We start from the raw sequence: 25,839 nt of genomic DNA on the forward strand, positions 1-25,839 counted from the left end.
TGACTCTCATTGTTTTTCAACTCGACCTTTTTTTTCTCTTTAATTTCATGCACCACACAATTACATATGTGCACATGCATGGTCACCATTGCTAAAAAATTCACTGTTTGAGCAGATCAAGGAGCCATTTCCTTTTGAGTTCAAGCATTTCTCTTTTTTTACACACAAAAGAAGATAATTTCAAATGTTAAGGTGTCTTCTCTTGAAAATCACATGGCAATTTTAGAACTGTTTGCACATCCCAGTAACACCACCTCCCATCACCTACGCGTTACTGGTGTGAGCTCACTTTGCACATGTAGGTGTTCAATTATCACATCCAAATCTGAAATGTGCAATGATCACTAAAGTATAAAAAAGAGAATTGGGAGTTTGAGCACTTTTGTTCCTCTCTTGGCAGGTCGCACGCTGTTGGACAGACTTTGTTTGCATCATGGAGGCGAATCTGTGGAGACTGAAGCAAAGGAACTATGTCAGCGAATGATTGCTCATGGCCTGTTGAACCCCTTTAGCGACAGCACAACCGAGCACCACAGTGACGGCACTGTCTCAGTTATCTTCAATGTGAGTCTTCTCTCATCCACTGCTGGATGTTAAAGGACATTCAGTTTATTGGAGCAGATACAGCTTGTTTTTTTAATGCCATTTTTTATTAATGCACGCAACAATTTAAAGTCTGGGTTGGAAGACAACTATGCCTCATCTTGCCTATCTATGGAATTTCATTTATTTCAAAACACTATAATGTAAACTGATGTGAAAACACAGTTTGTGAGTTATGCTCTATTTACTGTGCCGTGATGACAGTCATTACCTGAGAAGTGATCCATCTTGACTGAGTGCCCATGCGAACATTGTTTTTATGAATCATTTATTCTCCTTTCTGCCAGGGCCATGCTTAACACTAATGCATTACACTATTCTGCTCAGTCGTTCACTAATCTCTGTTCTTCAGGCTCCTTTTAAAATCCATTCGTCTGTTTGTGAATCTTCCTAGCTTTAATAGGTTCCATTTTAGGGAAAATATCTTGATTTTAAGACATAAAAGTAGACAAAAGGATCAACCTTAAGCTTAATGCATTTAAGACTGAGTGGCAGCACAGAAGATGAATAATCTTAAGTTTTACTTAGTCCTTTTTATTTTCTAAAACTTAGAATTTAAGAATATTTAGTTTACACATATGCCAGTTGCACAATGCAACTCCTTTATAGATATAAATGCACATGATGACACTGGGTTTGTACAAAAATTCATAAAATAAAAAATAAATATGCCATCCACAGACATAAACCTTTGTTTTTATATAATTCTTAATAGTGATTAAAATCAGGGTTTTGGTTTTTTTTTTTTTTTTTTGCTTATTTACTGTGCAGCAGCAATTGTGGTGCAGAATCTGCAGTTGAGTGACAACACTGAAAATGCTTTGCAATTATGATTAAAAGCTAGTCCCAGGGACTTGTATATGTTCAGACATTTCCTTGCATGGCTGCATAAATGGTACTCTCTCTGACACAAAATCTCATGCACACTCAAACTCACAATTGTGCTTGTGTAGACCATCTGCTGACCGTGTTATGCAATGGCTCCACGTGCCTTAGGCTTAGGCTTGTATTTGCCAGCAAAAAGCTCATCATGTCAGGATTGGACAGAATACTCCCCACTATGGTCTTGCCCTGAAGTCATTGCATTATTCAGGCATGGCCATAAATAACGTCTGTTGTTGCATATAGACTAGAAATCTCAGTGTTCTCGTTTTATTTTATAAGCCTAGATGCTTAAAAAGCTTGAAAATGTGAACACTCTCCTTTTTAGGTTTCATTAATTTAAGCCATATCTTTGCTTTCCTACTTTCTTTTTCATGTTGTCCTTCATTTTACAACCTATTTAAAGTAATAAATCAATTTCTTCTTTCAATTATTTGTTTTTTTCTGGACCAATTAAATGTAATTCAGGTGTTTTCTTGCACCAAAATGACAAAACTCCATGAGCTGGATTTAGTGATTTAGAGTAAATTAGCATTTTTGGACCCCATATAAATCAATCCCCCCACTTCACTTATGTCAAAACATTGTTTAATGGAGGCATCCTTTTGAGTGGCATGAGTTTACATCCCTCTGGCATTGTACTGGGTGAGTAAAAGCTTGTGAGTTTCATTTAGCTGCAGATCAGGTTTCTGGAGTTGATGTTGCGGAATTTGGTCAGAAAAAGAACTTTGAGATTGTAATATAAGATTCAGCCTGTTGAATAATGTTAGGCCACACATTTTGGATCGGGGAAAAAGTGGTGTTTATGCTCACATGATTAGTCCCCATCTTTATACTAAACAATAATTATGCAAATTGTATTTAGAAAGGGTATCGTTTTCGTTGTATCCGTGTTTTTACAAAGGATTTTCATAAATCAGTGGCTTCTCGACTGACAGGAAAGCCATCAAATTTCCATGTCCAAGGCCGTTTGAAGGATTCTTAAAGGATGCTCTTAAATTATGAGGGAGCCAAAAACCCTGTGCATGCGCTTCATGTGGTCCTAAAGTCTGACAAAGCTTAAATAAAAATAAATGAATAAATCTGTCAACTTGAAAAGAAGTTGAACCACCAAGCATGAATAAATAAATAAAGCAGTCTCCAAATAGAGAAACGTGAGTTTTACTGTAAATAACGGAGTTGTGCCATCTGCTCTAAAATCTGCAGAAGATATTTCCCAGATTGGGAATATTTTAATAAGGAAATGTCATTTAGAGTGCTGAGATGTCATAAAAACACTGAAGCACAAAAATATTAATTTCATGTTTAAAATACAGTAATGCTACTTAAATAAAATCTAATAAAATAAAAAGACCACACTACTCTTTATAGAGTGAGAAAGTAATTTATGAATCCATCAAAGGCCTGAGACATCATATCACTCCTGAATTTCAGTTTTATAATTACTGCTGCAAAATATGGGAAGTTAAAAAGGTTAAAAAAAAAAACCCACTGGTGACCCAAAAGCAAACACCACCTCATTAGACTTTTACGACTTTTCTGAAATCGGAAAACTGTTTCCTGGATGTTGCCTTCACAAGGGGGATTAAGCTCACTTTGTGGAAATGTGCATTATAACCCATAGATGTATTGCATCATAAGCATAAATCTGTGTTTCAGTGTTTCCAACTGTCTCCATATAATGACTGTCATATTTTAAACTCCTTCACCTGACAGACAACCCTGTAATATTAATGATGGGAAATTGTGTCTTTTCTTCTGGCAGCTGTCTTTATGAGTTTCATTGAACTTGTCAGGGGTTCAGCGTGGATTTATGGTTCATGAATCCTCAAAAATGTACGCTTCATGATTTATTTTTAATGATCTACAGTCTATTATAGCTTCACTTTTCTCTCATGCTTTGGATACTATTTTTGTCTTGAGTTTTAGATTGTTATCTTGAGGCAAGCTCTATGTGCAAACATAAATTTATGTTTAACTTTTCACTTTTCTATTTACCCCATTTTACTTTCAAGGCCAAGGTTGTTCCATATTACAGGTCATAAAAATGTGAAGGCTTTCCTTTAATTTACAATAAACATTGCCGCTATATTGGGATAGAATTTTAACATGCATTAACACAGGTTTTTTGTTTTTCTCTGACCAAATTGAATATTACATTTTTTTTCGTTTCTTAGTTTTCTATTATTTTTTTATTATAAAACTGTCTATGAAATGTAATCAAAAGCTCGGATAATTATATTTTTGTATTTTAAACTGAAATTAGGAGGAGCAGCTGTACACCTGGGCCTCTGTGGGCCTCCCAGTGTCCTCTCACCTGTGGGATCTCTATGGGGGACGAACCTCAGGCCGCATACAAAGTTTAAGATCTTCTTTGCATCGATCTACAGCTAAGTCACCCAGTGCAGGACACTTTCAGGTTGGTTATACCCTTTTGTATTGCAATTAATAAAATTTAATTAATTGGTGGTGTGTTTGGATAATGTAGAGGGAAAACTCCTAAAATCTCCTAAAATGATTAAAAAAAACTTTAAAACGTGCAGGTTACTTGCAAAGTATACACAAATGTCAAAAGAAGGCAGCAATCCACATTAGCAAAAACAATTGTATTTTTTTAGTGTCTTTTTTACCTTTTTTGCTTATTTACATGTTTTCTTTTTTAGTAGTTCTCATCATTGTTCAGTTTTTCTTATTGCAGATTTTGATGGAGATGACAGCTTACCAAGAATAAAACTTGATTTAAAGAATTGACCAATTGAAAAAAAAAATTATTTATGAAATATGATGTCAAATTATCTAAAAGAGTTTATTTTCTTTTTTTTTTTTACTTTTGGACCTCTATATTTTTAACTCAGGCTTTTCCAATAATGCCATTCCTTGCTTGTCCCACTAGAGGTCAGGCTTGCTTTGATATTGATGTGACACCATCTGGCCACTCATTAGAAATGAAATGATAAAACAAAGGGAAAGCTTCAGTGCCAGTCTTACTGAGCATGGGCTCAAAGATGGAGTGATGTGACCACAGCTCAGGAATGTGTTTAAGGAGACATCAACACTCCCATGCGAGGCCCAGTAAGACTCTCTGTCTCTGGGGTCAAATCTCTTGGTATCCCCTCATCCCTGCTTTAACCATGCTGGAGCCAGAGGTCTGACTGAGTCTAGACTGCCGACTTTTAGAGCCTCCTTTAGTACATATCTTTGTTATAGAGCTTTGTGACTTGTTGAATTGGTCATGTTTTTAACGAGAGCATCAGATTTTGTTTGAAAGTCCATGGCGATCGAGTTTGATGTTTCATGTTTCCCAGGTTTCTTTGTTTTCAGTTTATGCTTTTTTATTGCATATAAAACATATGTGTTTTCCCTTCTATTAAAAATGTTTTTGTGCTTCACTGACAGACAGAATCAAGCTGGTTGAAGGCGGCGCAGTCATCCTCCGAGGATGAAAATGGCCTCATCCCTCAGCTGGAACGGACAGTTGATGATCTGAGGATTGAGGTTGCTCTGCTGCAGGGACAACAGGCATCCTCAGAAAAGAACAATGGTGAAAATATGGGAACTCTGGGGAATGGACTCCAAAAGGCAGCCCACATGAGGGTGGCGCGACAGGAGAAGAGGAGCCAGGAGGTCGCTGTTCAGACCCAGCCTGTAGAGGAGGGGTTGAGGTTGGATGTTCCTTTGAGTGGAGGGTCAACCTCTGCTTCATCTTCCGTTTCCAATTCTGCCAATGCCTTTGTGTGCACGTGCCAGCAGAGGCAGCAGAGTGCCACCCAGTCTAGCCCTCCCCCACCTCCACCACCACCACCTCCACCGTCAGGTTTTGGACCCCCTCCACCTCCACCTCTTCCTGGTGTTGCACCCCCTCCACCTCTTCCTGGTTTTGGACCTCCTCCACCTCCCCCACTTCCTGGTGTTGCACCCCCTCCACCTCCACCACTTCCTGGTTTTGGACCACCACCCCCACCTCCTCCCCCGCCAGGACAGGGCCCACCACCTCCTCCCCCTCCACCTGGAATAGGCCCCCCTCCCCCAGCTCCAGGCTTTGGCCCTCCACCGCCACCAGGCCCCATGCCGATGCCCCAGGAAGCAGCCCCTGCCAAGGCAGTGATAGAGCCCCCCAAGCCAATGAAGCCACTTTACTGGACCCGCATACAACTGCATGCGAAAAAGTAAGCAAAGATAGATATGCATCATTTGCACAAACATTTTCAACAGTAGAGATTTCAGAGGAAGCTTGTCCACTTTAGATAAAGATCGGCCACATGCGGAGATGGTAATGGAGATGCTAACCTTGTGGAAAATAAAAGTGATGCAGGCCAAGCATTGTGGTCAGCCAAGACTTGACTTGAACCAGCTTTTCTTTCCTTATATGGTTTGGTAAACTGACTGCGAGAAAATCTAGAATTACACAAAATTTTGTTTACATGATAACGAGGAACTTGATATTGAATTTGCCGGCGGATTTCTCAAGTTTGTATATTTTTACTTTACAAATGTTAACAAGTAGATTATCTGTGTATTTTTCACCATATAGTGACAGATTCTAAGTCTATAATTTGTGCATTATTAATTCATATTTCTTTAATCTTTAGAAACACTGGCCCACTGGTTTGGGAGGAAATTGAGGAACCATCTGTAGACTTTGGAGAATTTGTGGAGCTCTTCTCCAAAACTGCTATTAAGGAGAAGAAGAAGCCTATTTCTGATACAATCACCAAGTCAAAAGCCAAACAGGTACACATGTTCTGTATTAAAATTTAAAATGAACCTCATTTTCAAATGATTTTATAATTTTTATATCAGCAATATTTACATGCATCAAGTCGAAAATTCTCTGGGGCTTTACCAACCCTCACTCTTTCTTGTTCAGTTCCTTTCCATTTTCCTCCTCACTTTTACTCCAAAGTCACTTTGAGTGGCAGGAGGAACTGCTGTAGCCAGACAGTTATTATGTGGTGTGAGCTCAGGCTCCCAACCTACTCCCTTGTGACCATCTAGTGGCACCAAGCCAATGACTCGCGTGCGGTGAGGAAACCTCATGGCCATGATAACTGCTGAGAGAGGGTGGGAAGGGGTAATGGGAAATAAGTTGGGGCGCAAGGAGCCTTTGAGTTGCATTTCATGGTGTGGTTCCTCCCAATGCACTTTGTTTATGCTTTAGTTTAATGGTCAGACTTGCTCACTTCCCCAGCACGCACCATCTGTCCATCAATTTAGTCAAGCATTAAATCTATGATTTTAAATTTGGCTTTGTTAAAAAGGAACATTTCTTTTTAGTGTGATTTAATTTGACTTTTTTAAATAGCAGCTAGTGTTTTTACAATGAAAGAAAATCTAATTTAGACTCAGAGAGGACAGTTATATGCAGAGACTAGTGTCAGACATCAACAACGATGAGAAATAATCTAAAATATTGGAAATAATACATCGGAGTATAGAAAAGGAAGTAAAATTTTGTTCCATTGGACATAAGTAGATTCAGATCAGTTTTTAAAGACTCACTCCAAGGAAATTCCTGTTTTCGAGCATGTTCTTGTGGCATTGTCTTATGATGGTCATGTATAGAGAAAATTAAGGTTAAGTTTGTGTTGATGACCATTTCTTTATTCAAACCGCTGGGAATCAGGGAAAGGGGAAAAAAAGTGGTTGGAAAAAGCCTGTAGTTGTGACATAGGTGCTCCATCTACATATTTGTTTTCATCGTCCAAGCTCCAAACTTAACGGCTGTTCACCCTTTTTGTTGCACTGGTAATGTGAGCTTGGGGTTATGATTGGCTGTGAGCTAGTGGGAGAGTGTGTACACAAAGGATTGATGGAAAAGGGGCGAGCTTTCTGTTTAGAGATTTAAGAAACATTGCTTATTTTTTAAAATGCATGAGGGGTACTAGGATGTTTTTGGCGCATTTATACCTGCATTGATGAGGTTTAACATTTTAAAATGGGGCAAAATCGGTTGGATATCCATAACTTAGTTTGAAAATCCAGGTTTTTAGGAACTATTCCAGATTTTCTTTATTAAACTACACAGCTAAATCTTAAAATCCTAAAGGTATGTTTATCCGGTTTCAGTTTATATTAGGCTACAGCACTTAACTTAAGACCCAGTCAGTTACCAAATAACATTTTACTAAGAAACGGCTCCTCCCTTAACTTCTTGCTTGTCTTGTTGGCACATTTTGCTAATTCTCAGTTTTTCTTTTCTGTTGTTGTTGAAGACCTTCATTCTCTATTAGTACATACACCATTTACTCCTCCAAATATACATTCCAACATATACACACATACATGCACACACACACCCTCACAAACACACACACATTTCACAAGGAAGGTGGGACCTTGAACCATCTGTCCCCTACCCCATCCCTGGTAGGGGGAACTGGGCCTTTGGCAACGGTGGCCGCGTCCCCCAGGTGCTGGTTTTCTGGGCCCGGCAGTGCTCTCTCCACGCAGGGAGAGGGATCCCTGAGCTCTCCAAGGTCCAAGAGCCGGGGATCGCATCACACCTGAGCCAGGGGTATCCGTGTTCCTGTGGTGTGGGTTCTGGTCCTTGACCCTGAGTGCCGGGCCTCGCCAAATTTCCAACTGTGGGTGAGCCTGGTCGGGCCATGTTTACAACATCTCTTGTGGACACCTCTTCTCTTGTGTGCCCTCCTCCTGGGCGGGAGCGGCTGGCCCCTGCCTTGCTCCTTCCTGGACCCACCGTGGGCGAGTGGGTGGCTGCCTGGAGCGCGGAGCGGGTCTTCCTTGGGGGGCCCTTGCCCGTACCTGGGGTGGGGTGGGAGGATGCCCAATCCTCCTGGGTGGTGATGAGGGCGCTTGTCTGGGGCTGTGGGCACTCTTCTCGGGTGGGGCTCGGCGCTGGGCCCTCCTGGAGCGGTGGAGGGGCTGGTCTTCTGGTTGGGCCGGGGCTGCGCTCTCTGTCCCTCCGTGCCTCCCTGCTCTCTGGCTCTGGGGGCCTCGGGGTGGTTTAAGATCGGGGTGGGTCCTGCTGGCCCTGGCCCGGGTGGTGGATGTGGTCACCCGGGGTTGGTTGTTCTCTGCTTACTTCCGAGTGGCATTGGGGGGTTCTGGCTACCGCACCTGGAGTCTTGGTGTGGGAATGGCTGGGAACTTTCCCTCCTTCTTTTCACATTCCACCATCCATTTTAGAAGAACATAAACACTCACCTGAGCCCAGGTGTTAGCTCACTTTTGCACAAACACTTTGCGTGATTGAATGAAATATTTCACACTAGTTGGTTTGAAGGCATAAGTGTGCGTGTGTGAACACTATCTGTATTGTGTATATGTGGACATTTTTGCAGCCAACAGGTGTGTTTATAACATTTGAGTGTGTGTGTGGACAGGCCCCGCCCCTTCTGGATTTGTATTACATCTGAACCTGACCGTATTGATAAACATCCAGTAACTTGTTGCTTTATTTTGCTTCATGGTTTTACCCCCCCCCCCCTCCTTATAATCACCCTTCTACCCCCTCTCTCTAACATCTCTCTTTTTTCTTTTTTTTCTTTTTTCTTTTTTTTTTTGTACTTGTCCTGTCCAACAGCTAGGCAGGCAGATGAGAGCTGAGGGCCTCTTGTGTTGGACATATTTTACTTTAACAAGAGGGGTTATTAATCTTCAGACAATACCAAAGGTATGACTGAATAAACCCCTTTTGTAATTGAGGCCAAACTTTATTCATTTCAACCATGTTTGAAAATCTTTGGTGTTGGACCGGACGGAAAAGGAAAGAAGGGAAGAAGAGAGAGGGATGTTAGAGAGGGGGGGGGGGGGTGATAGTGAGAGGGGGGGTAAGACCATGAAGCAGCATAGAGCAGACAGGTTTACTGGTTGTTTATCATTACGGTACGGTTCAAATGTAGTACAAAAAGGGCGGGGCCTGTTCGCACACACTCAAATGTTATCAACACACCTGCTAGCTGCAAAAAATGTTCACATGTCAACATGTACACAAAACAGATAGTGTTCACGAACGCATACCTATGCCTTTAAACCAACTAGTGTGAAATCTTTCATTCATTCAATCATGCAAACTATTAGTGCAAAGGTGAGCTAACACCTGTGCTCAGGTGAGTGTTTATGTTCTTCTAAAATGGCTGGTGGAATGTGAAAAGAAGGAGGAGCGCCCAGCCACCCCCACACCCAGACCCCCGCCGCAGCAGCAGCGGCAGACGGAATTCCCCTAACGCCACACGGGAACAGGCAGGGAACAACTGCCCCCCGGGCGACCAAGACCGCCACCCAGGCCAGGGCCAGCAGGACCGCCGCGAGGCCCACAGAGCCAGAGAGCAGGGAGGCGCGGAGGAAAAGAGAGCGCCGCCCCAGCCCAGCCAGGAAAGCAGCCCCCCCGTCGCGCCGGAAGAGCCCAACGCAGGGCCCCACCGGAGAAGGACGCCCACAGCCCCAGACGAGCACCCCACCACCACCCAGGAGTTCCGGGCATCCCCCCGCCCCAACCCCAGGTACGAGCCAGGACCCCCCAAGGGAGACCCGCTCTGCACTCCAGGCAGCCACCCACCCGGCCCATGGTTGGTCCAGGGAGGAGCAAGGCAGGGGCCCGTCACCCCCGCCCAGGAGGGGGGAACCCCGGGGAAAAAAGGGTGGCCCACAAGGGGTGTTATAAATATGGCCCGACCAGGCTCGGCCACTGTTGGAAGTTTGGCGGGGCCCAGCGCTCAGGGGCAAGGACCAGGACCCACCCCCCAGGGACACGAACACCCCCGGCTCAGGTGTGATATGAACCCCCCCACCGTGCGGAGAGAGCACCGCCGGGCCCAGGGAGCCGGCACCCAGGGGACACGGCCGCCGTCGCCAAGGGGCCTGCACCCCCACATCTCTCTTTCTTCTTCCGTCCTTTCCTTTTCCGTCCGGTCCAACACAAAAAATCTTCAAATACGATTAAAATGAATAAAGTTTGGCCTCGATTACAGAAGGGGTTTATTCAGACATACCTCTGGTTTGTCAGAAAATTCAGAACCCCTGTTGTTAAAGTAAAATATGTCCAACACAAGGCCTTCAGCTCTCATCTGTTTTCTCAGCTGTTGGACAGGACTTCCCCGGACATTCTCAGCAAAGTGTTACTGTCTAAGCTCAAGTATAAAAGTTTAATTTTACTTGACACTAAGAGTACAGATTCAGAGTTTATGATGTGTTTATTCTGTTTTTATTATTTCTTCTCATGTTTGCTGTAAATTTGTAGTTTTTTTGTCCCTTATGGGTGGACAGATTCCTATTATGAGGTACTGTTTATTTGGGTGTAGGGTTAATGTTTGGAATAATAATTTACTTTTCTGCCATTTGTACTTTAACAACAATTTTGTTTCAGCAAAATCACAAATGATTGATGTCTTTGTAATCCTGTTGTGGGGGGGAGAGGGCAATATATTTTGCTTTACATTCATTTCAAGGGTAAAACACACAGTTAATATTTAAATTTCTTCAGCATAACAGAGATTTGCAAGACATAAATCTCTGTCATAATTATTTCCAGAAATATTTAGAGAAGGCCTTTTTCCTAAACTGTTCTATTGTTTGCTTTATGGAATTAATACAACAAAGGCCTTGCTTTGCCTGAGAAAGATTCCAAAAAAATATTAAATCTATCATCACAAAAGGTTAGGAGAAGCTGCAAATCATCTGCTTCCTTGACATTTTTGTCAGAAAAATGACTCAAAGATCCTCTCCAGGCATCCTCGAAAATTTAATGCAAAAAAAGCCTGCTTTAAGTTATAATTTGTTGAGTACTTTTTTCAAATAAAACCGGTTCATTTACTGGTTAGAAATTCAGAAAAAATGTATCTGCATCTCCTCCCTCACTCAAAAATGCAAACATCTTTTAAAGGTTATATGATGCAGACGGTATCCGAGACAGTGAAGTCCCACTTTTGATTTACGCACAACACATCCTCCACACTTGCGCAACAAGCCTGCCTTTTGAACATTCATCTACCTCCAGACCAAGTAGGATGTCACATGAAGAACAAGGCTCGTTTTTATTTTTCTGTCTCTAGCAATTGAGTGAAATTAGACCTTATGAGGAGCTTTTCTTCTGCTTCTTTGGCCCTGAAAGAATTGTGTAATCATATCAGTAAATTCTGGTGGTTTCCAAGTCACAAGAATGTTGGTTATTTGTCAGGTTTGCCCAACAATGTGTTTGACTTGATTTAGCCTCTCATTTTGTCCCTCTTAGAGAATCTTGTAAACCATAAGAAATTTTTTTTTTCTCTATAAAAATAACAAAACCAAGCCTGGTGGGGAAACAAAACAAAGCATATCACGAACTGTTTAAAGTACAATGGTATACTAAGATTTGAAAGACCCACTCTGATGAAAATCATGTTTTTGGTGTTTTTAAGATGCTTTTTTAGCCTTTCTATCATGATTGAGAACATAATATAGAAAAAATGAAGTTTAAATTTGCATTTCTTAGAATTTCTCAGAGACTGTAAAAAAAGACAATGGGAATTGAGGGCAGACTTACTCCAAGCCAACAGTCCTGCCCACAACTGTGTTGCTAGTTCAATGAACTACTGGCGCTCTGCAGAAACTATGTCCTAGAACAGGGGTGTCAAACTCATTTTGGTTTGGGGGCCACATTCAACCCGTCTGATCTCAAGTGGGCTGGACCAGTAACCTAAAGGCAAAATAATAGCTTTTGTTTTAGTTAATTTACTCAATTGGAAAACATGCCTCAACCAACATGGTTGCCTAATCATTTATTATTACACATTCATTCACAGAGACCAATGGATCTTAAATAAAATTAATTTAACTTAAAAAAAAAGGGCTATTCAATTTTATCCAGACTGAATATTTTACATCTGACACTGAAGTAATCCCGATAATAAACTCAAGAGGGGCTACAGACAAAAATGAAACACCCTGAATAAAATGTATATGTACAAACTATTAAAAATAAGCTAAATTAAACTTGCCAACATTTGTGAACATAAGAATTTGGAATTAACCTCCCCTTCTCTCCTGAAACTTTACCCGGCCATCACGATCAGGATTAAGATCCTGTGCAGCAACACATTTACTGTCAAAACACACTGAAATGTCCAAAAATCTTTTCCTGGTTGCTGCCTGAATTTTGTGGCAACACCTGCTCTCTTTCTGACCTTTGATGGGGCGCCATCAGTGACCAGACTGACGTTATGTGACCAGTTCACTCCAACATTGTCCAGTGCAGTAACTAAAGAGCTGACTATGTCATCAGCTGTTGCTGTGTCTGCTGTGACGGTCTGTTCAACACCTCTATTAAGATGTACAGATGTACACATCTGTGTTGTTGGTGCTTTCATATATAGCGAGCGAAAATGCAATCAATGACTGGATTTCTTCATTTGGTGCCCAGGTTTCCTCAGAGATGTTGTATCTGCAGTTGTAATCCTTGACAAACTCGTGTTGGCAAAGGTCGACTGCTGTTTGGGGCACAATACTTCTACAGCCTTCAGCATTTTTTCACAAGTTCACCGTCCGAAAATGGATTGGATGTTTGCACCAACTTGTCGGCAATTAGGTAGCTAGGTGTCACTATACTCCATCACTGACGTCACGGTTGCAGTAAATGCAAACAGTTGTTTTTCTGTCCAGCTAATAGTTAGTAAATCTTCTATTTTCTTAACTGCAAATGGTTAAACTTTTCTTTATGGTGAGTCTCATAGTGGTGCTGAATGTTATACTCTTTGAGCACTGCGACCTGTTGATAACACACCAAGCACGCAGGTTTTGCATTCAACTCTGTGAACAAATAAAACTCTTCCATTTTTCCTGGAAACCTCAGCACTTCAACCTTTTTTTCTTTTTGACAACAATTTGGTCATTAGGGTGTCACTACTGATCATTCTTATGGCAACAGAACAGCGGTGAGGCTCGCAGGGAACCAAACTACTGCTTACCCAGACGCAGAGCTGTTGGGTTTCATTTTTGGCACGTGCAGAGATTTGCTGCATCACCTGTTTTGCTAAAACTTTGCTCCCCCTAGTGGCGGAATTGCACATTTCGGTTATTTCTTTAAAAAATCATAACTCGCCACAGGAATGGACTAGAAACTAGCTTCCTTTTTTAAACATCCTTATGATTTTTACTCCATGTGTGGGGCGGACTAAAACCCCTGGCGGGCCGTATGTTTGACACCCCTGTCCTAGAAAATCAGTTTTTAAATGTTTTATTTTGGCTAAAAATAATGATTAGAGTTTAGAGACCACTGGGAACGCTTTTACAATAGATCAAAAGATGATTAGACTGAACATTAAGTTAGCTACTGCTTTTTTGGAAACCCTTCACTTCATTTTTTTCCCCCAACTAGTTGTTAAATTGGGATAAGATGGTGGTTGGTGCTCTCGGCTAACAGCAAGAAGCCCCTGGTTTAAATCCCAGCTGGGACCCTTCTGTGTGGAGTTAGCAAGTGCTCCCCGTTTATGCATAGGTTTTCTCCAGGCACTCTTGCTTTCTCCCAAAGTACAAAAACATGCTTCATAGGTTGATTGGTTTCTCTAAAGTGTCCCTTGTTTTGCATGTGTGAGTGTTTATGGGTGTGTGATTGTGGCCCAGTGACAGACTGGCTACCTGTCCAGGGTGTAACCCTGCCTTCCCCCTACAGTAGCCAGTACAGACTCCAGCAACCCTGTGACCTTGGAAGGGATATAGCAGGTTAAGAAGATGGATGGATAGACATTAAAAATTCACAATAATTAGACACACCACTTAGAAATCTGGAAATACTTTGAGGAATTTAAATCTGATCTATAGCCAAAATACAAACAGTTTCAATTTTTGTTTTGCAAGCTAATAAACTACAATGAAATTATGGTGTGGACTCTGAGCTTGTTTTGGGAGAACAAGTTGCAAATAAATGTTTCTGATGCTATTTGTAGCTCAGCTGGACTAATGAAACCTCTGATCCCAACTTTTTAAACGGATCAAATAACACTGATCATAATTAGAATGATTTCATGGTTTACTTGTTGTCCACAAAGTACAAACATTTGGTTCTTGGAAGAATGTTACAGCATAACATTGAATACATTTTTCTGTTGTTTTTGTTAAAATGTTAGACAAATAAAGTGGCTTCAAAACTATTCTTTATTAGAGAGCTAAATATTGTTGATAAATATTGAGGGAATTTCCTAAAATAAGGAAAAATGGCATTACATGCTTTAGACTTGTTTATTCCTTGAGTCAACAACATTGTGTGACAAAAGCCGCCCTATTATGAACGGTTCACCTCCACTCCAAGCTCCCCGTGGAAACCAGGCAGCAAAACATCTTGGTTGGTCTTCCCCCTCAAGCTGTGGTTGGGCCCAGGAAAACAGACAGTTAGGCCTGGTGATATAACTTCCTGTGTGTTTAAGGGGCCTGTGGTCTCTGTGATCTGGTTTCGATGGAAGCTTTCTGTCTACATTACAACAGGCTTCGGATTTCCTGTTCTGTCTATTCACCACTTTTCAACCCAAAGCTCTGCTTACTCAGACGAGCTTCAGTTAGTTTTATCTCACTTGGATGTTTTTTTGCACAGCAGTCCAAATTCTGGCAAACAGAAAATGAAATCTGATGTGTGTTTTTTTTTTTCTACATTTTTAAACATTTTTTAAATCATGATGGCTTGAAGGCTTGTAAACTGTCAAAGACTCAGTCCAATGAAAATTTTGTTTTTTGGTGTTTTAACATATTCTTGTGGCAGTTTTCTGATGATAGGGGACGTATATTAAGAAAATTAAGCTCAAAGTTTCAAAGAAATTTTCCTAAAAAAACGGGACGGCCTTGGTGCAGCGGTAGGGCGGTCGACCCATGATCGTAAGTTTGCAGGTTCGATTCCCGCCTTGCACGCCCATGAGTCGAAGTGTCCTTGGGCAAGACACTGTACCCCACCTTGCCTCTGGTGGTAGGCGGGCGCCTGTGTTTGGCAGCGGAGCCGCCACCAGTGTGTGAATGTGTGTGTGACTGGGTGAATGGGTCTGTGACTGTAAAGCGCTTTGTCCTTGTAGGAAGAAAGGCGCTATATAAGTATACGCCATAAGTATACGCCATAAGTATACGCCAAAATTGAATTTCAAAATTTTTGTTATCCATTTCATAGTGAATCAGAAGCAGATAAAATAATGTAGTTTGAAATAGAGCATTTTTGTAATGTACAGAAAGCATGCTCGGCAAGCCACAAGCTCACTGCTCAGGTTTGCAATGGTGAGGGCGAGGGGGGAGGTTGCTTCGCCCACAACTCGGAGATACATTTCTGATGAACTTCTGCAACAAATATGTTCCTGAAAAGTAATGACTTAAGTTACAGACGTTCAGTAAAAATCATAATTTAAAGACCATAGGGGCTGTGCTAGTAGGAGAGGGTGTAAGCAAAAGGATGACGGGAAATGAGGTCAGGCTTACTCTGGGCCAACAGTCGCACCCCACAACTTAAGTAAATTTTTGATGAACTCCTGCCGCTCTGCGGAAACTACGGTCTAGAAAATGACACAGGTTTTTTGATTTAGGATAAAAACTGCATTATCATAATTAAAAGACCACTGGAAATGCTTTTACAATAGAACAAAAGATGATTGGAGTAGGACTTAGACATCCCCAGTGGTCTCTTTAATATATTTATGCCATTGTTTTTTGTTTTGTTTTTCCAAAATAAAAAAAAAACTGTATCCTTTTCTAGGACATGGTTTCTGCAGAGCGGTAGTAGTATTCATTTTCTGTACCGCTTTGTCCCTTTCGGGGTCACGGGGCTGCCGGAGCCTATCCCGGCTACTTGGGCGTAGGCAGGGGATGCCCTGGACAGGTCGCCAGTCTGTCGTAGGGTAGAACATCCACAATCACACACCCATGCGCTCTCACACTCACAGGGGACAATTTAGAGTTGCCAATTAACCTATGAAGCATGTTTTTGGACAGTGGGAGGAAGCCGGAGATCCCGGAGAAAACCCACGCATACACGGGGAGAACATGCAAACTCCACACAGAAAGGTCCCCCATTGATGTATTTTTCACGTCCCCCAGCCAGGACTTGAACCAGGGGCCTTCTTGCTGTGAGACAAGAGCGCTAACCACTGCGCCACCGTGCAGCCCGCGGTAGTAGTAGTTAATCAGAAATTTGACCTTTGCAATTTGGCGCTGAGTAATAAGCATTCCCTTATTTCCCATCATACCTTTGTTTACACTCTTCCCTGCTAGCTTGCAACCCCTCATAAACCCAGACTAACATTAGTGGTGCAGCAAAAAATGCCAAGCAATATTGGAGCTATCCAGCTGTAGTTTTGAGCAAGCTCAAAAGAGGAATAGAAAGTTGTACATGGATCTATTAGTCTACAAGTGGATGCATCAGAATGGAGCAGGGCAGGGAGATTGAGGCCTCCAGACTGTGGCACCTACGTCACTGCTATAAGCTTTTTCCAACAGCGTTTTTTTTTTTTGGCTGCTCCTAATTCACAATGATTAAATAAAAAACAAATTCAGGAATGTAATTTTAAGCTTTATTTTCTTGATATTGCTTGTGTCCCCCAAGATGAGAAAAATGCTATGGGAACATGTTGAAAAGACCGAAAACACAATTTTCATCTGAATACTACTAATAGTTCTGCTTTAATAACTGATAACTGATCTATACGAAAAACACTTGTTCTTGAATTCCTACGGTGATAAAACTAGACCTGGAGAAGACGGGATGGATTGAAATGTTCTAATTCATGTAAAAGGAAACAGGGATTTGGTCATATTCACTCTTTTAAGAGACAAAATTATAGCAAAGATTCTTTAGGACATCTTCCATGCTTCTGAAGGAAGAAAGATAGTCATTTGTTCAAATCAGATTTTTAAATCAAAAGAAAAATCTAAAACAACATCAGTAGTATCTTAATGACCCAATGGGGATTGGAAATACTACTTACTCATAAATCTCTTCTGGCAGACAAAACCATTAGTTTTTGCTGTTTCTTAATCAAAATTGTCACAGTTGCTATATCGTTGATGCTTTAAGGTGGTCACTTTGGATTTTTTTCTTCTTCTTCATCTCCACTCTTAGAAAATAGCTTGGTTTCATTCTTATGCTGATGATATTTAGATACGTCAAAACTTTCTCTATTATTCAGCCTCTGTCCTGTTTAAATGCCATTATAGATTAGACAGATCTCCACAGTTTTGTCATTATTGGTAGAAAAATGGAAGGTATGGTTTGGACAATTGGCTCCTTTTCCCTTTCCTCAGTATGGCTCTATAGCTCCACATGTTAACCCTACTTGGGTTTCAAATGAACATTAATTTCAAAAAACTTGATCACCAAACCAATTTATTGATAAAGTTCACAGATTTTTTTACTTAAAGAAAAACTGTCAATATTATGTAATTTTGAATGCATCACTTTGAGACCCCCCTCTTGGGCATATTGTTATTTTGGATAGATCTATGCAACTCACTTTATTTTTACATCAGTCAGTCGTGTGCCCTATTGTTTGTGTGCAGCAGGTCCAGATCATTGCAGGCTTTAGTTGGAGTGAATGTCAGGAGTGTATTGCAACAACCTTACCTTTCCCCACACTGGCATACAAGAGGAAGCTCAGGCAGAATTGACTTTTTACCACTAATGCACCAAATCTGCAAAAAAACATTTGCTATCAACATCTATGCTGTTTAAATTTGACCCAATGTAAATATATATTTTATTTATTTGTGTAGCCTTTACTTTTAACACTTCTGTTTTCATCTACTTATTCCTCTGTCTTTCTTTTGACCTTTGTGGTCTGCTAAAAAGCTTAAAAAATAAAATTAAGTTTTTGTATCAATGATCCTGACGAGAACAAATCTTTAAATTCATGTTTTGTTTTTTTCAGTTAATGTTCACTTATATTATTGTGGTTATTGTGGTTTGAGTGTACACAGTGTTCTCTTTAACCTCGAGGCTCACAAATGTTTGCATCATCATCTCTGTAGGTGGTGAAGCTGTTGAGCAACAAGCGTTCACAAGCTGTCGGCATCCTGATGTCCAGCATTCACCTCGACATGAAGGACATCCAGAATGGTAAGCGTTTTCATCTGATTATAAATGCAAAAGTCAATCAGTTCAGCAATAAGGGAATCAAATACAGTGTCTTCTGAGTGTAAAAGGACAGTGTTGGTTATGAAATTTGGCTGAAATTTGTATGAATATTCAAATATGATGTACTTGCAGCACTGCTTAATCACTCATCCTCCACAAAAAAAGTACATAAGTTGGACTGGTGCACCATGAGAGGGAAATTCTACTACGCTCATCAGTGATAAGTAGGAGAAATTTGCAATTAAATATTGCAAACTAGACCACTGATAGGGCTAGAAGACCACTTTCTTTTTCTTTTTTTTACAAAAGGTTAGATTGAATGCTTTAATCACAATTTTCATGACTCCAGGTTCAGTGTTCCCATGTTATATGATGTGACTGTTTAAATTCACTTCGGGGGGGCAGTAGTTTGTGCTAATGCTCAAGGAAATTTGCACTGTAATATAGTTTCATTCTAACTGTTGTGTTTCAAATCCACAAATAATTAACAAGAGAATATTAGGTTAGTATAGGAACCCTGATTTGCATTCTGGATTTCTCCACACCTTCTGTCTTGGCAAAATTTATTGGAAAATATTCTGAGGGCAGTAATATATTTCTTGTGGAAACTTGAATCCGTGTTGTAGTAGGAGTTAAAATGGTTTAAAAGTAACATTTAAATGAAAAGTATCTGGATTTTGGTTCTGGAAGTGGTAGAAATGTAGCTTGGAAGTTGTTTTCTCCTACACTTAACTTTGTCACACTATAGAGGTGAAAGTCATGTGAACAACTTCACCATTGTTTCTGTCCTCCACTCCATTTTTCCTTGTTCTTCTTTTCAGCTGTTTGTCCACATTTACCACCCACGTGTTTTCCTGTGGCTCCATCTTTCTCTAAAGTGTCACCAATTTGTCTGAGCAGCTTTGCTAATATGAAGTTGTTACATTGATGTGAGCGGACTGTCTTCCTGTTCTCATATGTGTTTCCTCTCATCGTCTTCTTCATCTGCTCCATCCTGATGTTTGCACTCCTCCTGCAGACAAACAATTATGAAATCTTCAAACTTTGGTTGATATCTGACAAAAACTTGGATGTTCTAGCGCCGTTTTCTTTTATCTGGAACCGTTTTATCAGGGATATTCAGGCCAAGTTCTCTTGGTGGAACTTTATTGCCTGTGACGAGATCACAATGGAGGAACAAGTGAGGACGACTCTCGTTAGCATCATGATTTATCTCCTATGTTTAGTTTTTCAGTTGTAGATCATTAGTTCTAATTGGAAACTTCTAAATGTCCTGAAGAATAGGATTAAAGAGAAAAGCTGGCAGTTTGGTTTAGTAATTTTTACTATTATATGCCTAATTCCCTGAACGCTGGGCTATGCGGTACATTGCACAAGCAAAATAAAGCGTTTCGTACAATTTACTTAGTCATAAATTTAAACAGAATGTTGAATAATTAAAACCTTGGAACGCTCTTTGCTCCACAAAGAACAAAGTCCCAGAAGACTGCATTATTAGTTATGGTGCGTGTGTTATTGTCTCCCTGAAATGATCTCCCAACTCGAACAATCGAGGTTTTGGATGATTTCATGGTAGAGGGCATAATTTATTCACAAGTTTCCGCCATCAAAGCCTTTTAATCACCCCGATCGGTATTGCGAGGATTTTATTTTCACTTGATTCAGTTATGTAGAGGATGACTAGCAAAGCTGTCATCATGTGAACATCTCCAACTTGAAGAAAAACAGCTTGTGAGTCATTAATTTAAATGTTTTCGTTTATGACAGACAGCCTCTCGGTGAGAAGTCAACACATTTTTCCTTTCTTTTCCCTCACAGCTGTTGTTGTTTGTTCTCAGACTTGGCCGCCGCTCTGCGTGTTTCATAGGACACTTCCGTGCAGCGTCGGCTTCCTGTGAGGCTTTGAAGCACCAGTCACAGTATTGCTAGTGGTTTTCTGGAGCCGTGCTGGGATTGAATTAGGTGGAAGGATTGGACGTGGGCAGATGGCATTGGCTGTTGGTCAGAAAACAGCCAAGTCCCAGTGGTGATAGGACTTTCTGCGTTGTCGACTCAAATCAGTCTCAAGAAACTCTAAACTGGAAAGTTTCTGGTTCAGATGAAAATGAAACCTCAAAATAATAATTGCAGTTGGAAAAATGCTAAATGTTTGTCTTCTTGTGAGCTCTGGGAGTGTTGAAAAAAATAATTCAGTTAATAGGCGCTTTTGTTTAACATAATTGCACAGTGTGTGGTTCTTCATTTTTCCAACTGACATTTTATCATGTAGCCAACAAGACTGGGCATCAAACCAACAAATGTCCATTAGAAAGAAGACCACTTACACTTTTTTTTTTTGCGACTTCCTTTTCCAAAGTGATTTTCCTACTTTTTCTCAACCCTATTCTTTCCACAAAGCTGTTTACACAGTCCCTAAGTGTCTCCAAAGTGTGTTATAAAACATTTATTAAATTTAATGTTTGCAAAAAACTATTAAATCCAAGTGCATTAATCCTTTTTAACATTACCTTCCCTTTCGAAATGTCAATAGCAAATCAGCAGATCAAAACACGAGTGAGCTCTACACCCACGGCATGATGAAATGCGTATAGAAGTGTTGAGTGCTGCGCCTGGTGATTGTGTGTACAGCAACACCTCAGCCTCAACACCGCAAACCTCTGGGCTCTGTTTGTCTTTAAACATTTACTTTCAAAGGATTAATGCTCATGGGCGCCAGGTTCTTGCGCCGAGACAAAAAGGCGACAGCAGGAATTCAAACACAGAAGTTCAAACACAGATCTTGGGACCTTTGACAGATTTTTAAGTCCTTCATATTTATGTTTTAGCAGGTGGCCCCTTGCATGTTGACAACAGATGACTGTGTAACTCAAATCAGACTGAATGATGGGAGAATTTTACCTGTTATACACCATCTTCATCCTCCGCATAGCAGAAGTTGAAAACGTCTCGTTTCCTGTAGTTTCTGCCTTGGATGATTTCTGACTTGTTAATGCTTTCCTTGAAGGCACAGAGATGTCAAGACATGCTTGACTTTTAATATTAAAAGTAACCATGTCCCCCCCTTTTTTTTTTCCATGCACAGCCGTGCTAAATATGGACAACACCATAGTTGATTTGGAGACTCTGCAAGCTCTTTATGAGAATGTGAGTATTAAAGTATTTTCTTCTTAGTTTGCCTAAAAATGTATTTATTTTTCTTTAAATATGATTGATCGTGAGTCTTGTGGAGAAACATGAAACCAACAAAACTGATAGAGAGGCCTAACATTTTGCCAATGAAATGGAAACAATTTACTTGTGTTACTTTTGCATTTTTGTTTTTTATTGTTTGACTAAAGAGAACACAAAGCAGGGGGGAAAAAAAAATTCTCGACCAAAAGACACCTTTTTAGGGTTGCCAGATTTGCAATCATGTTGGTGTGTTTCTAATCGTAAGTCAGTCCAACACTGTTAATCATGCCGCGACACTGTGAACACGTTCTTTTACAACAAATCCTTTCTCCGTGTTTCACTTGGAAGGGATGAACAAAGGAAGTGTGCATTAGATACTAAAACAAACAATTGAGCCACAAACCATGCTGGTATGTGAGCTGTTTGGATCCAGTGTCAGTCAAGTGTTGGTCTCTCAGCTAGTGTGGAAGAGAACCAATGCTTTTACGTAGTAAACATGTTTTCTAACACACAGAACCCAACAGACCTAAGTCGACTTGGACCCTGTGAAAGGGAAATGGTGGAAAATCTTGAATTTGTGTCACTTTCATTTGAAAGTGAATGTTGGGATTTTTTTTTACTTTTTCTGTTGAGGGAGCTTTGCCAAGGAAAATGACCACATGGGTACTGAGTGATATTAGGGAAAAAATGCTGTGCTGTCATCATTATTTTTCAAAAGACTTGTCATACACACATTTACATCTCTGGCTGAAATAGTTTGACCCTGTCAAAGTTAGGTCGATAAATTATGCAACATGAAAATAAGCATGTTTTCTGTATTATAACTGTGATGCATTTTTAAGATGCTGTGAAATTCCATGAATTGCTTTTTGGCACAGCTACACAGGAGAGGCCTGGACCTTTGGCTGCCAGAGGCATATTAATAATGTTGATCATGGGAATAAGACTCCGGCTTCAGACAAGCTGTAGTTATGAACCAATGTGTCATAACTTAGGATCAAAAGTCTTCTAACCTCTCCACTCACCCTGAGACTTCAAGCCTTCTCTCTCTCCTTCTCCCCCGTATGGCCTAAGGCTGTGTTATTGAGTTGAGGAGCCAAATTGTTTCTCTTTTGTATTGCTAGACTCCATCCTGTCTGTGGGTCTCCAGCCCCCTAAACCACAGTTGGCAGCACAGTCAGCCTGTCTTGAGGAATGTGAGGGGCTCCTAATGGTTACACCCTCACTCACTGTGCGAGCAGTTAGATCACAGACTTCTCTGCCTCGCTCTTTTTCTTGCGTTCGCACAAACAAGCCCATCAAACAACAGAAAGCCGAGCACACACCACGCTGCACGGACTCTGAGGCAGATTCGCACAGTCTGAGGATTACAACCACTGACGATCTTTGAACAATAGCGTTAAAAGGGTCACAGTGATGGTGGGATGCCACCTCCCCCTTCTCATATGGAGCCATAATCTGGACTCAGACTATTAGGCTAAAGAGCAGAATCTGTTTTAATCTGGCAATGGCATTGATGGTGCAGAGGTCAGTTAAAGCCACAGGCTGTCCTATGAAATTTATAAATATGACTGATCGCCCCATCGTCTTCTTACTGACATTATTGGGGTTCAACATGTCATTCTTGGATGATGCACTTTGTCATTTGGGGCATATTCATTGGCTGTTCAGGGTACAGTGAATCTCATAAATGCAGTTTCCTTAAAATCTGAGTGACATAAATGGTGATTAAGGCCCTTCTGGCTCTGTTTAGCTCGGCATTAGAAAACTGACTAATGAATACCACTTGGCTACTGCAAGAATTCTGGCATCACAAATATCATCCTCTTCTCCTTTGCATTTGATATTCCACATGGGACTGTATTTCTCATACTAACAACCCCTGCAACATGCCTTAGCAATTCGAAGATCACACGCTAATGCCTACTTGTCCCCAATTACACCAAACACTGCTGAGCTCCACTGCTGCCCCTTTGAAAAGGATCTGCTTTGTATTAAATATATTTACACTTGAAAACATCTCCAGAGAAGGCGAAGGAGAGCTTGGCCTCACCAACACAAGGCAGCGGTGTGTAGAATACTAATCGGGCTCTCAGTGCGTTTGATGCTGGTGTTTGATGTTTTCCAAGGAGCCATGGCATGGCCAAACTCCAGAGAAAAAGATGGAGAGAAGCAGAGGAAGAAACCAGACTGCTGGCATCAAGATTTTGAGGGTCAAGGAGCTCAAATGGGGGAGCTAAAAGTTTACATTTTCTTCTTTGAAAAAATGTATCATTTTGTTCTTTTTACCCGTCTGCTTCTGAAACATAACTATATATTATCTTTGTCTCTTGTGAAAAATAAAGTTAGCTTGCTTTTTTAAAAACCACCCAGTTCCGAACTGTGGTTCATTCCCTGGCAGTAGGATAATAGCCAGGAATGCAGTCTGGGTAAAAGCAATAAAAAAAAACCTTAACTTTCTATTGTTGTTCATATTGCACTTTTAGTTTTTGTATATTTTTCTAGTCATAATAAAGAATAAACAAGTGTATTTGTTACTCCTGACGGCCATGGATAATCAATGCAAGGATGTATGAGATCCTCAGATAAGTCGTTTTTCTTTTTTTCTTTTTGTTTCCATGAAATGCTTCAGTGACAGCTCTGATAAAAAACCTCATATTTTCTCTGTTTTTAGCTTATCTCTTTTTGGTTCTCCTTGATAAATTTAGAAAACAATTTAAAACCCTTGTCGTCACACATGACCTCCTAATGGCCACGCTCCATCCTATCATACAGATCTTCTCACTCCATATTTTTTCTGCTCAGCGCTTTGCGCTCAAACTTTGGTTCTGTACTTCCAAAAGTAGATTTTGAGGTAGAGCGTTCAGCTATCAACATCCTTTTTTATTTTATTTTATTCTAAATCACTTCCTGCTTTGGTTCATGAAGAAGACATTTGAAGTATATTGAAAAGATGTAAGAGTATTTGGGAGAATGGGTAAAAAGTCACCAGGACACTAAAAGCTTTTGTAAAAAACTTGATATCCTCCACATGGAGGTGGATATATATAAAACTGAAACTCAATCTTTATACTCAAATCTTATTCTGACATTTGTATCAAAATAAAAATTATATTATTAATGTAAATATAAAAAAAATGAAACTTCCCAATGGGTGACATTTCTGCGTGGAGTTTGCATGTTCTCCCGGTGCATGTGTGGGTTTTCTCTGGGTACTACCGCTTCCTCCCGCCATCCAAAACATGCTTCATAGGTTAACTACATAGGTTACTCTAAATTGACCCTAGGTGTGAACATGAGTGCAGATGGGTGTGGCCCTGCGACAGACTGGTGACCTGTTCAGGGTGACCCCTGCCTTCGCCCACGAGTGGCTGGGATAGGCTCCGGCAGCCCTGTGACCCCAAAAGGGACAAAACACCTTAAAGATGAATTAATGAACAGTTTAAATTATATGTAAAAGCCCTGATCTGTCAATATAAATATATATATATAGATATATAGATAGATAGATAGATAGATATATCACCATATTTAAAAATGTACTACTAAATGCATTCTTCATAAATAAAACATGTCTTCTTTTGTCTGTGTGAGGCTTCAGCTGCTCAACAGTCTTATAATTATTGTAAGTTTTTCTTTTTTCTTTTTGAATTTATTTTTTTTTTTTTCTAAACACTTGCTTTTCGATAGAAAACAGATTTGGACTGCAGTCAGACTACTCCAGCACAAGCACTCAGTCTATAAAGCTGAATGATTATAAGTCTTGCAGGATGAGGTCTGTCATAACCATGGACCAACAGGGAAAAGAAGCCACTTTAATGTGGCTGCTTAAGCCTCTCTGAAACTCCCAAATGGTCTTCTACGTCAATAGTCTATTAACATATTGTTATCCACCCATACTATGTTCACTGATCTGTCATTGTAACATTGTATATGCTTAATGTTTTCTTTTTCACTGATAATGACATTCTTTAACCTTTATTCTAAGACACTGATCACATGTCAATTAGCTTTCTTTAGATGGAGTTTGACTGTTGAAAAAATGAAATGTATATGGATTTGAAGTTTCAGGTCACATCTGTAAAAGTTATTGTTTTTAGATGTATTATAATATTTTAGGTTACTTCCTAGCCTTTGCGGCTTTGACGGGT

At 40.5% G+C, this 25,839-nt stretch overlaps 1 protein-coding gene across 3 annotated transcripts in view; it reads left to right on the plus strand.

Moving 5' to 3' along the window:
* The window catches only part of LOC101164834 (formin-2), a 47,114-nt gene that overhangs the window by 7,540 nt on the left and 13,735 nt on the right, over window positions 1–25,839 (plus strand). For 2 of the 3 annotated variants that reach the window (XM_023963112.1, XM_023963113.1), the window contains exons 3-8: window positions 401–564; window positions 3,752–3,904; window positions 4,882–5,651; window positions 6,075–6,216; window positions 18,412–18,499; window positions 21,600–21,661. In XM_023963112.1, the coding sequence (XP_023818880.1) occupies window positions 401–564; window positions 3,752–3,904; window positions 4,882–5,651; window positions 6,075–6,216; window positions 18,412–18,499; window positions 21,600–21,661 (1,379 nt within the window). Of the gene's footprint in view, window positions 1–400; window positions 565–3,751; window positions 3,905–4,881; window positions 5,652–6,074; window positions 6,217–18,411; window positions 18,500–21,599; window positions 21,662–23,817; window positions 24,319–25,839 lie in introns of those variants that run through there. The other variant, XM_023963114.1, reaches the window with a different exon arrangement.

The sequence above is a fragment of the Oryzias latipes genome, chromosome 15, assembly GCF_002234675.1.
Source record: "Oryzias latipes chromosome 15, ASM223467v1".
Lineage (NCBI taxonomy): Eukaryota > Metazoa > Chordata > Actinopteri > Beloniformes > Adrianichthyidae > Oryzias > Oryzias latipes.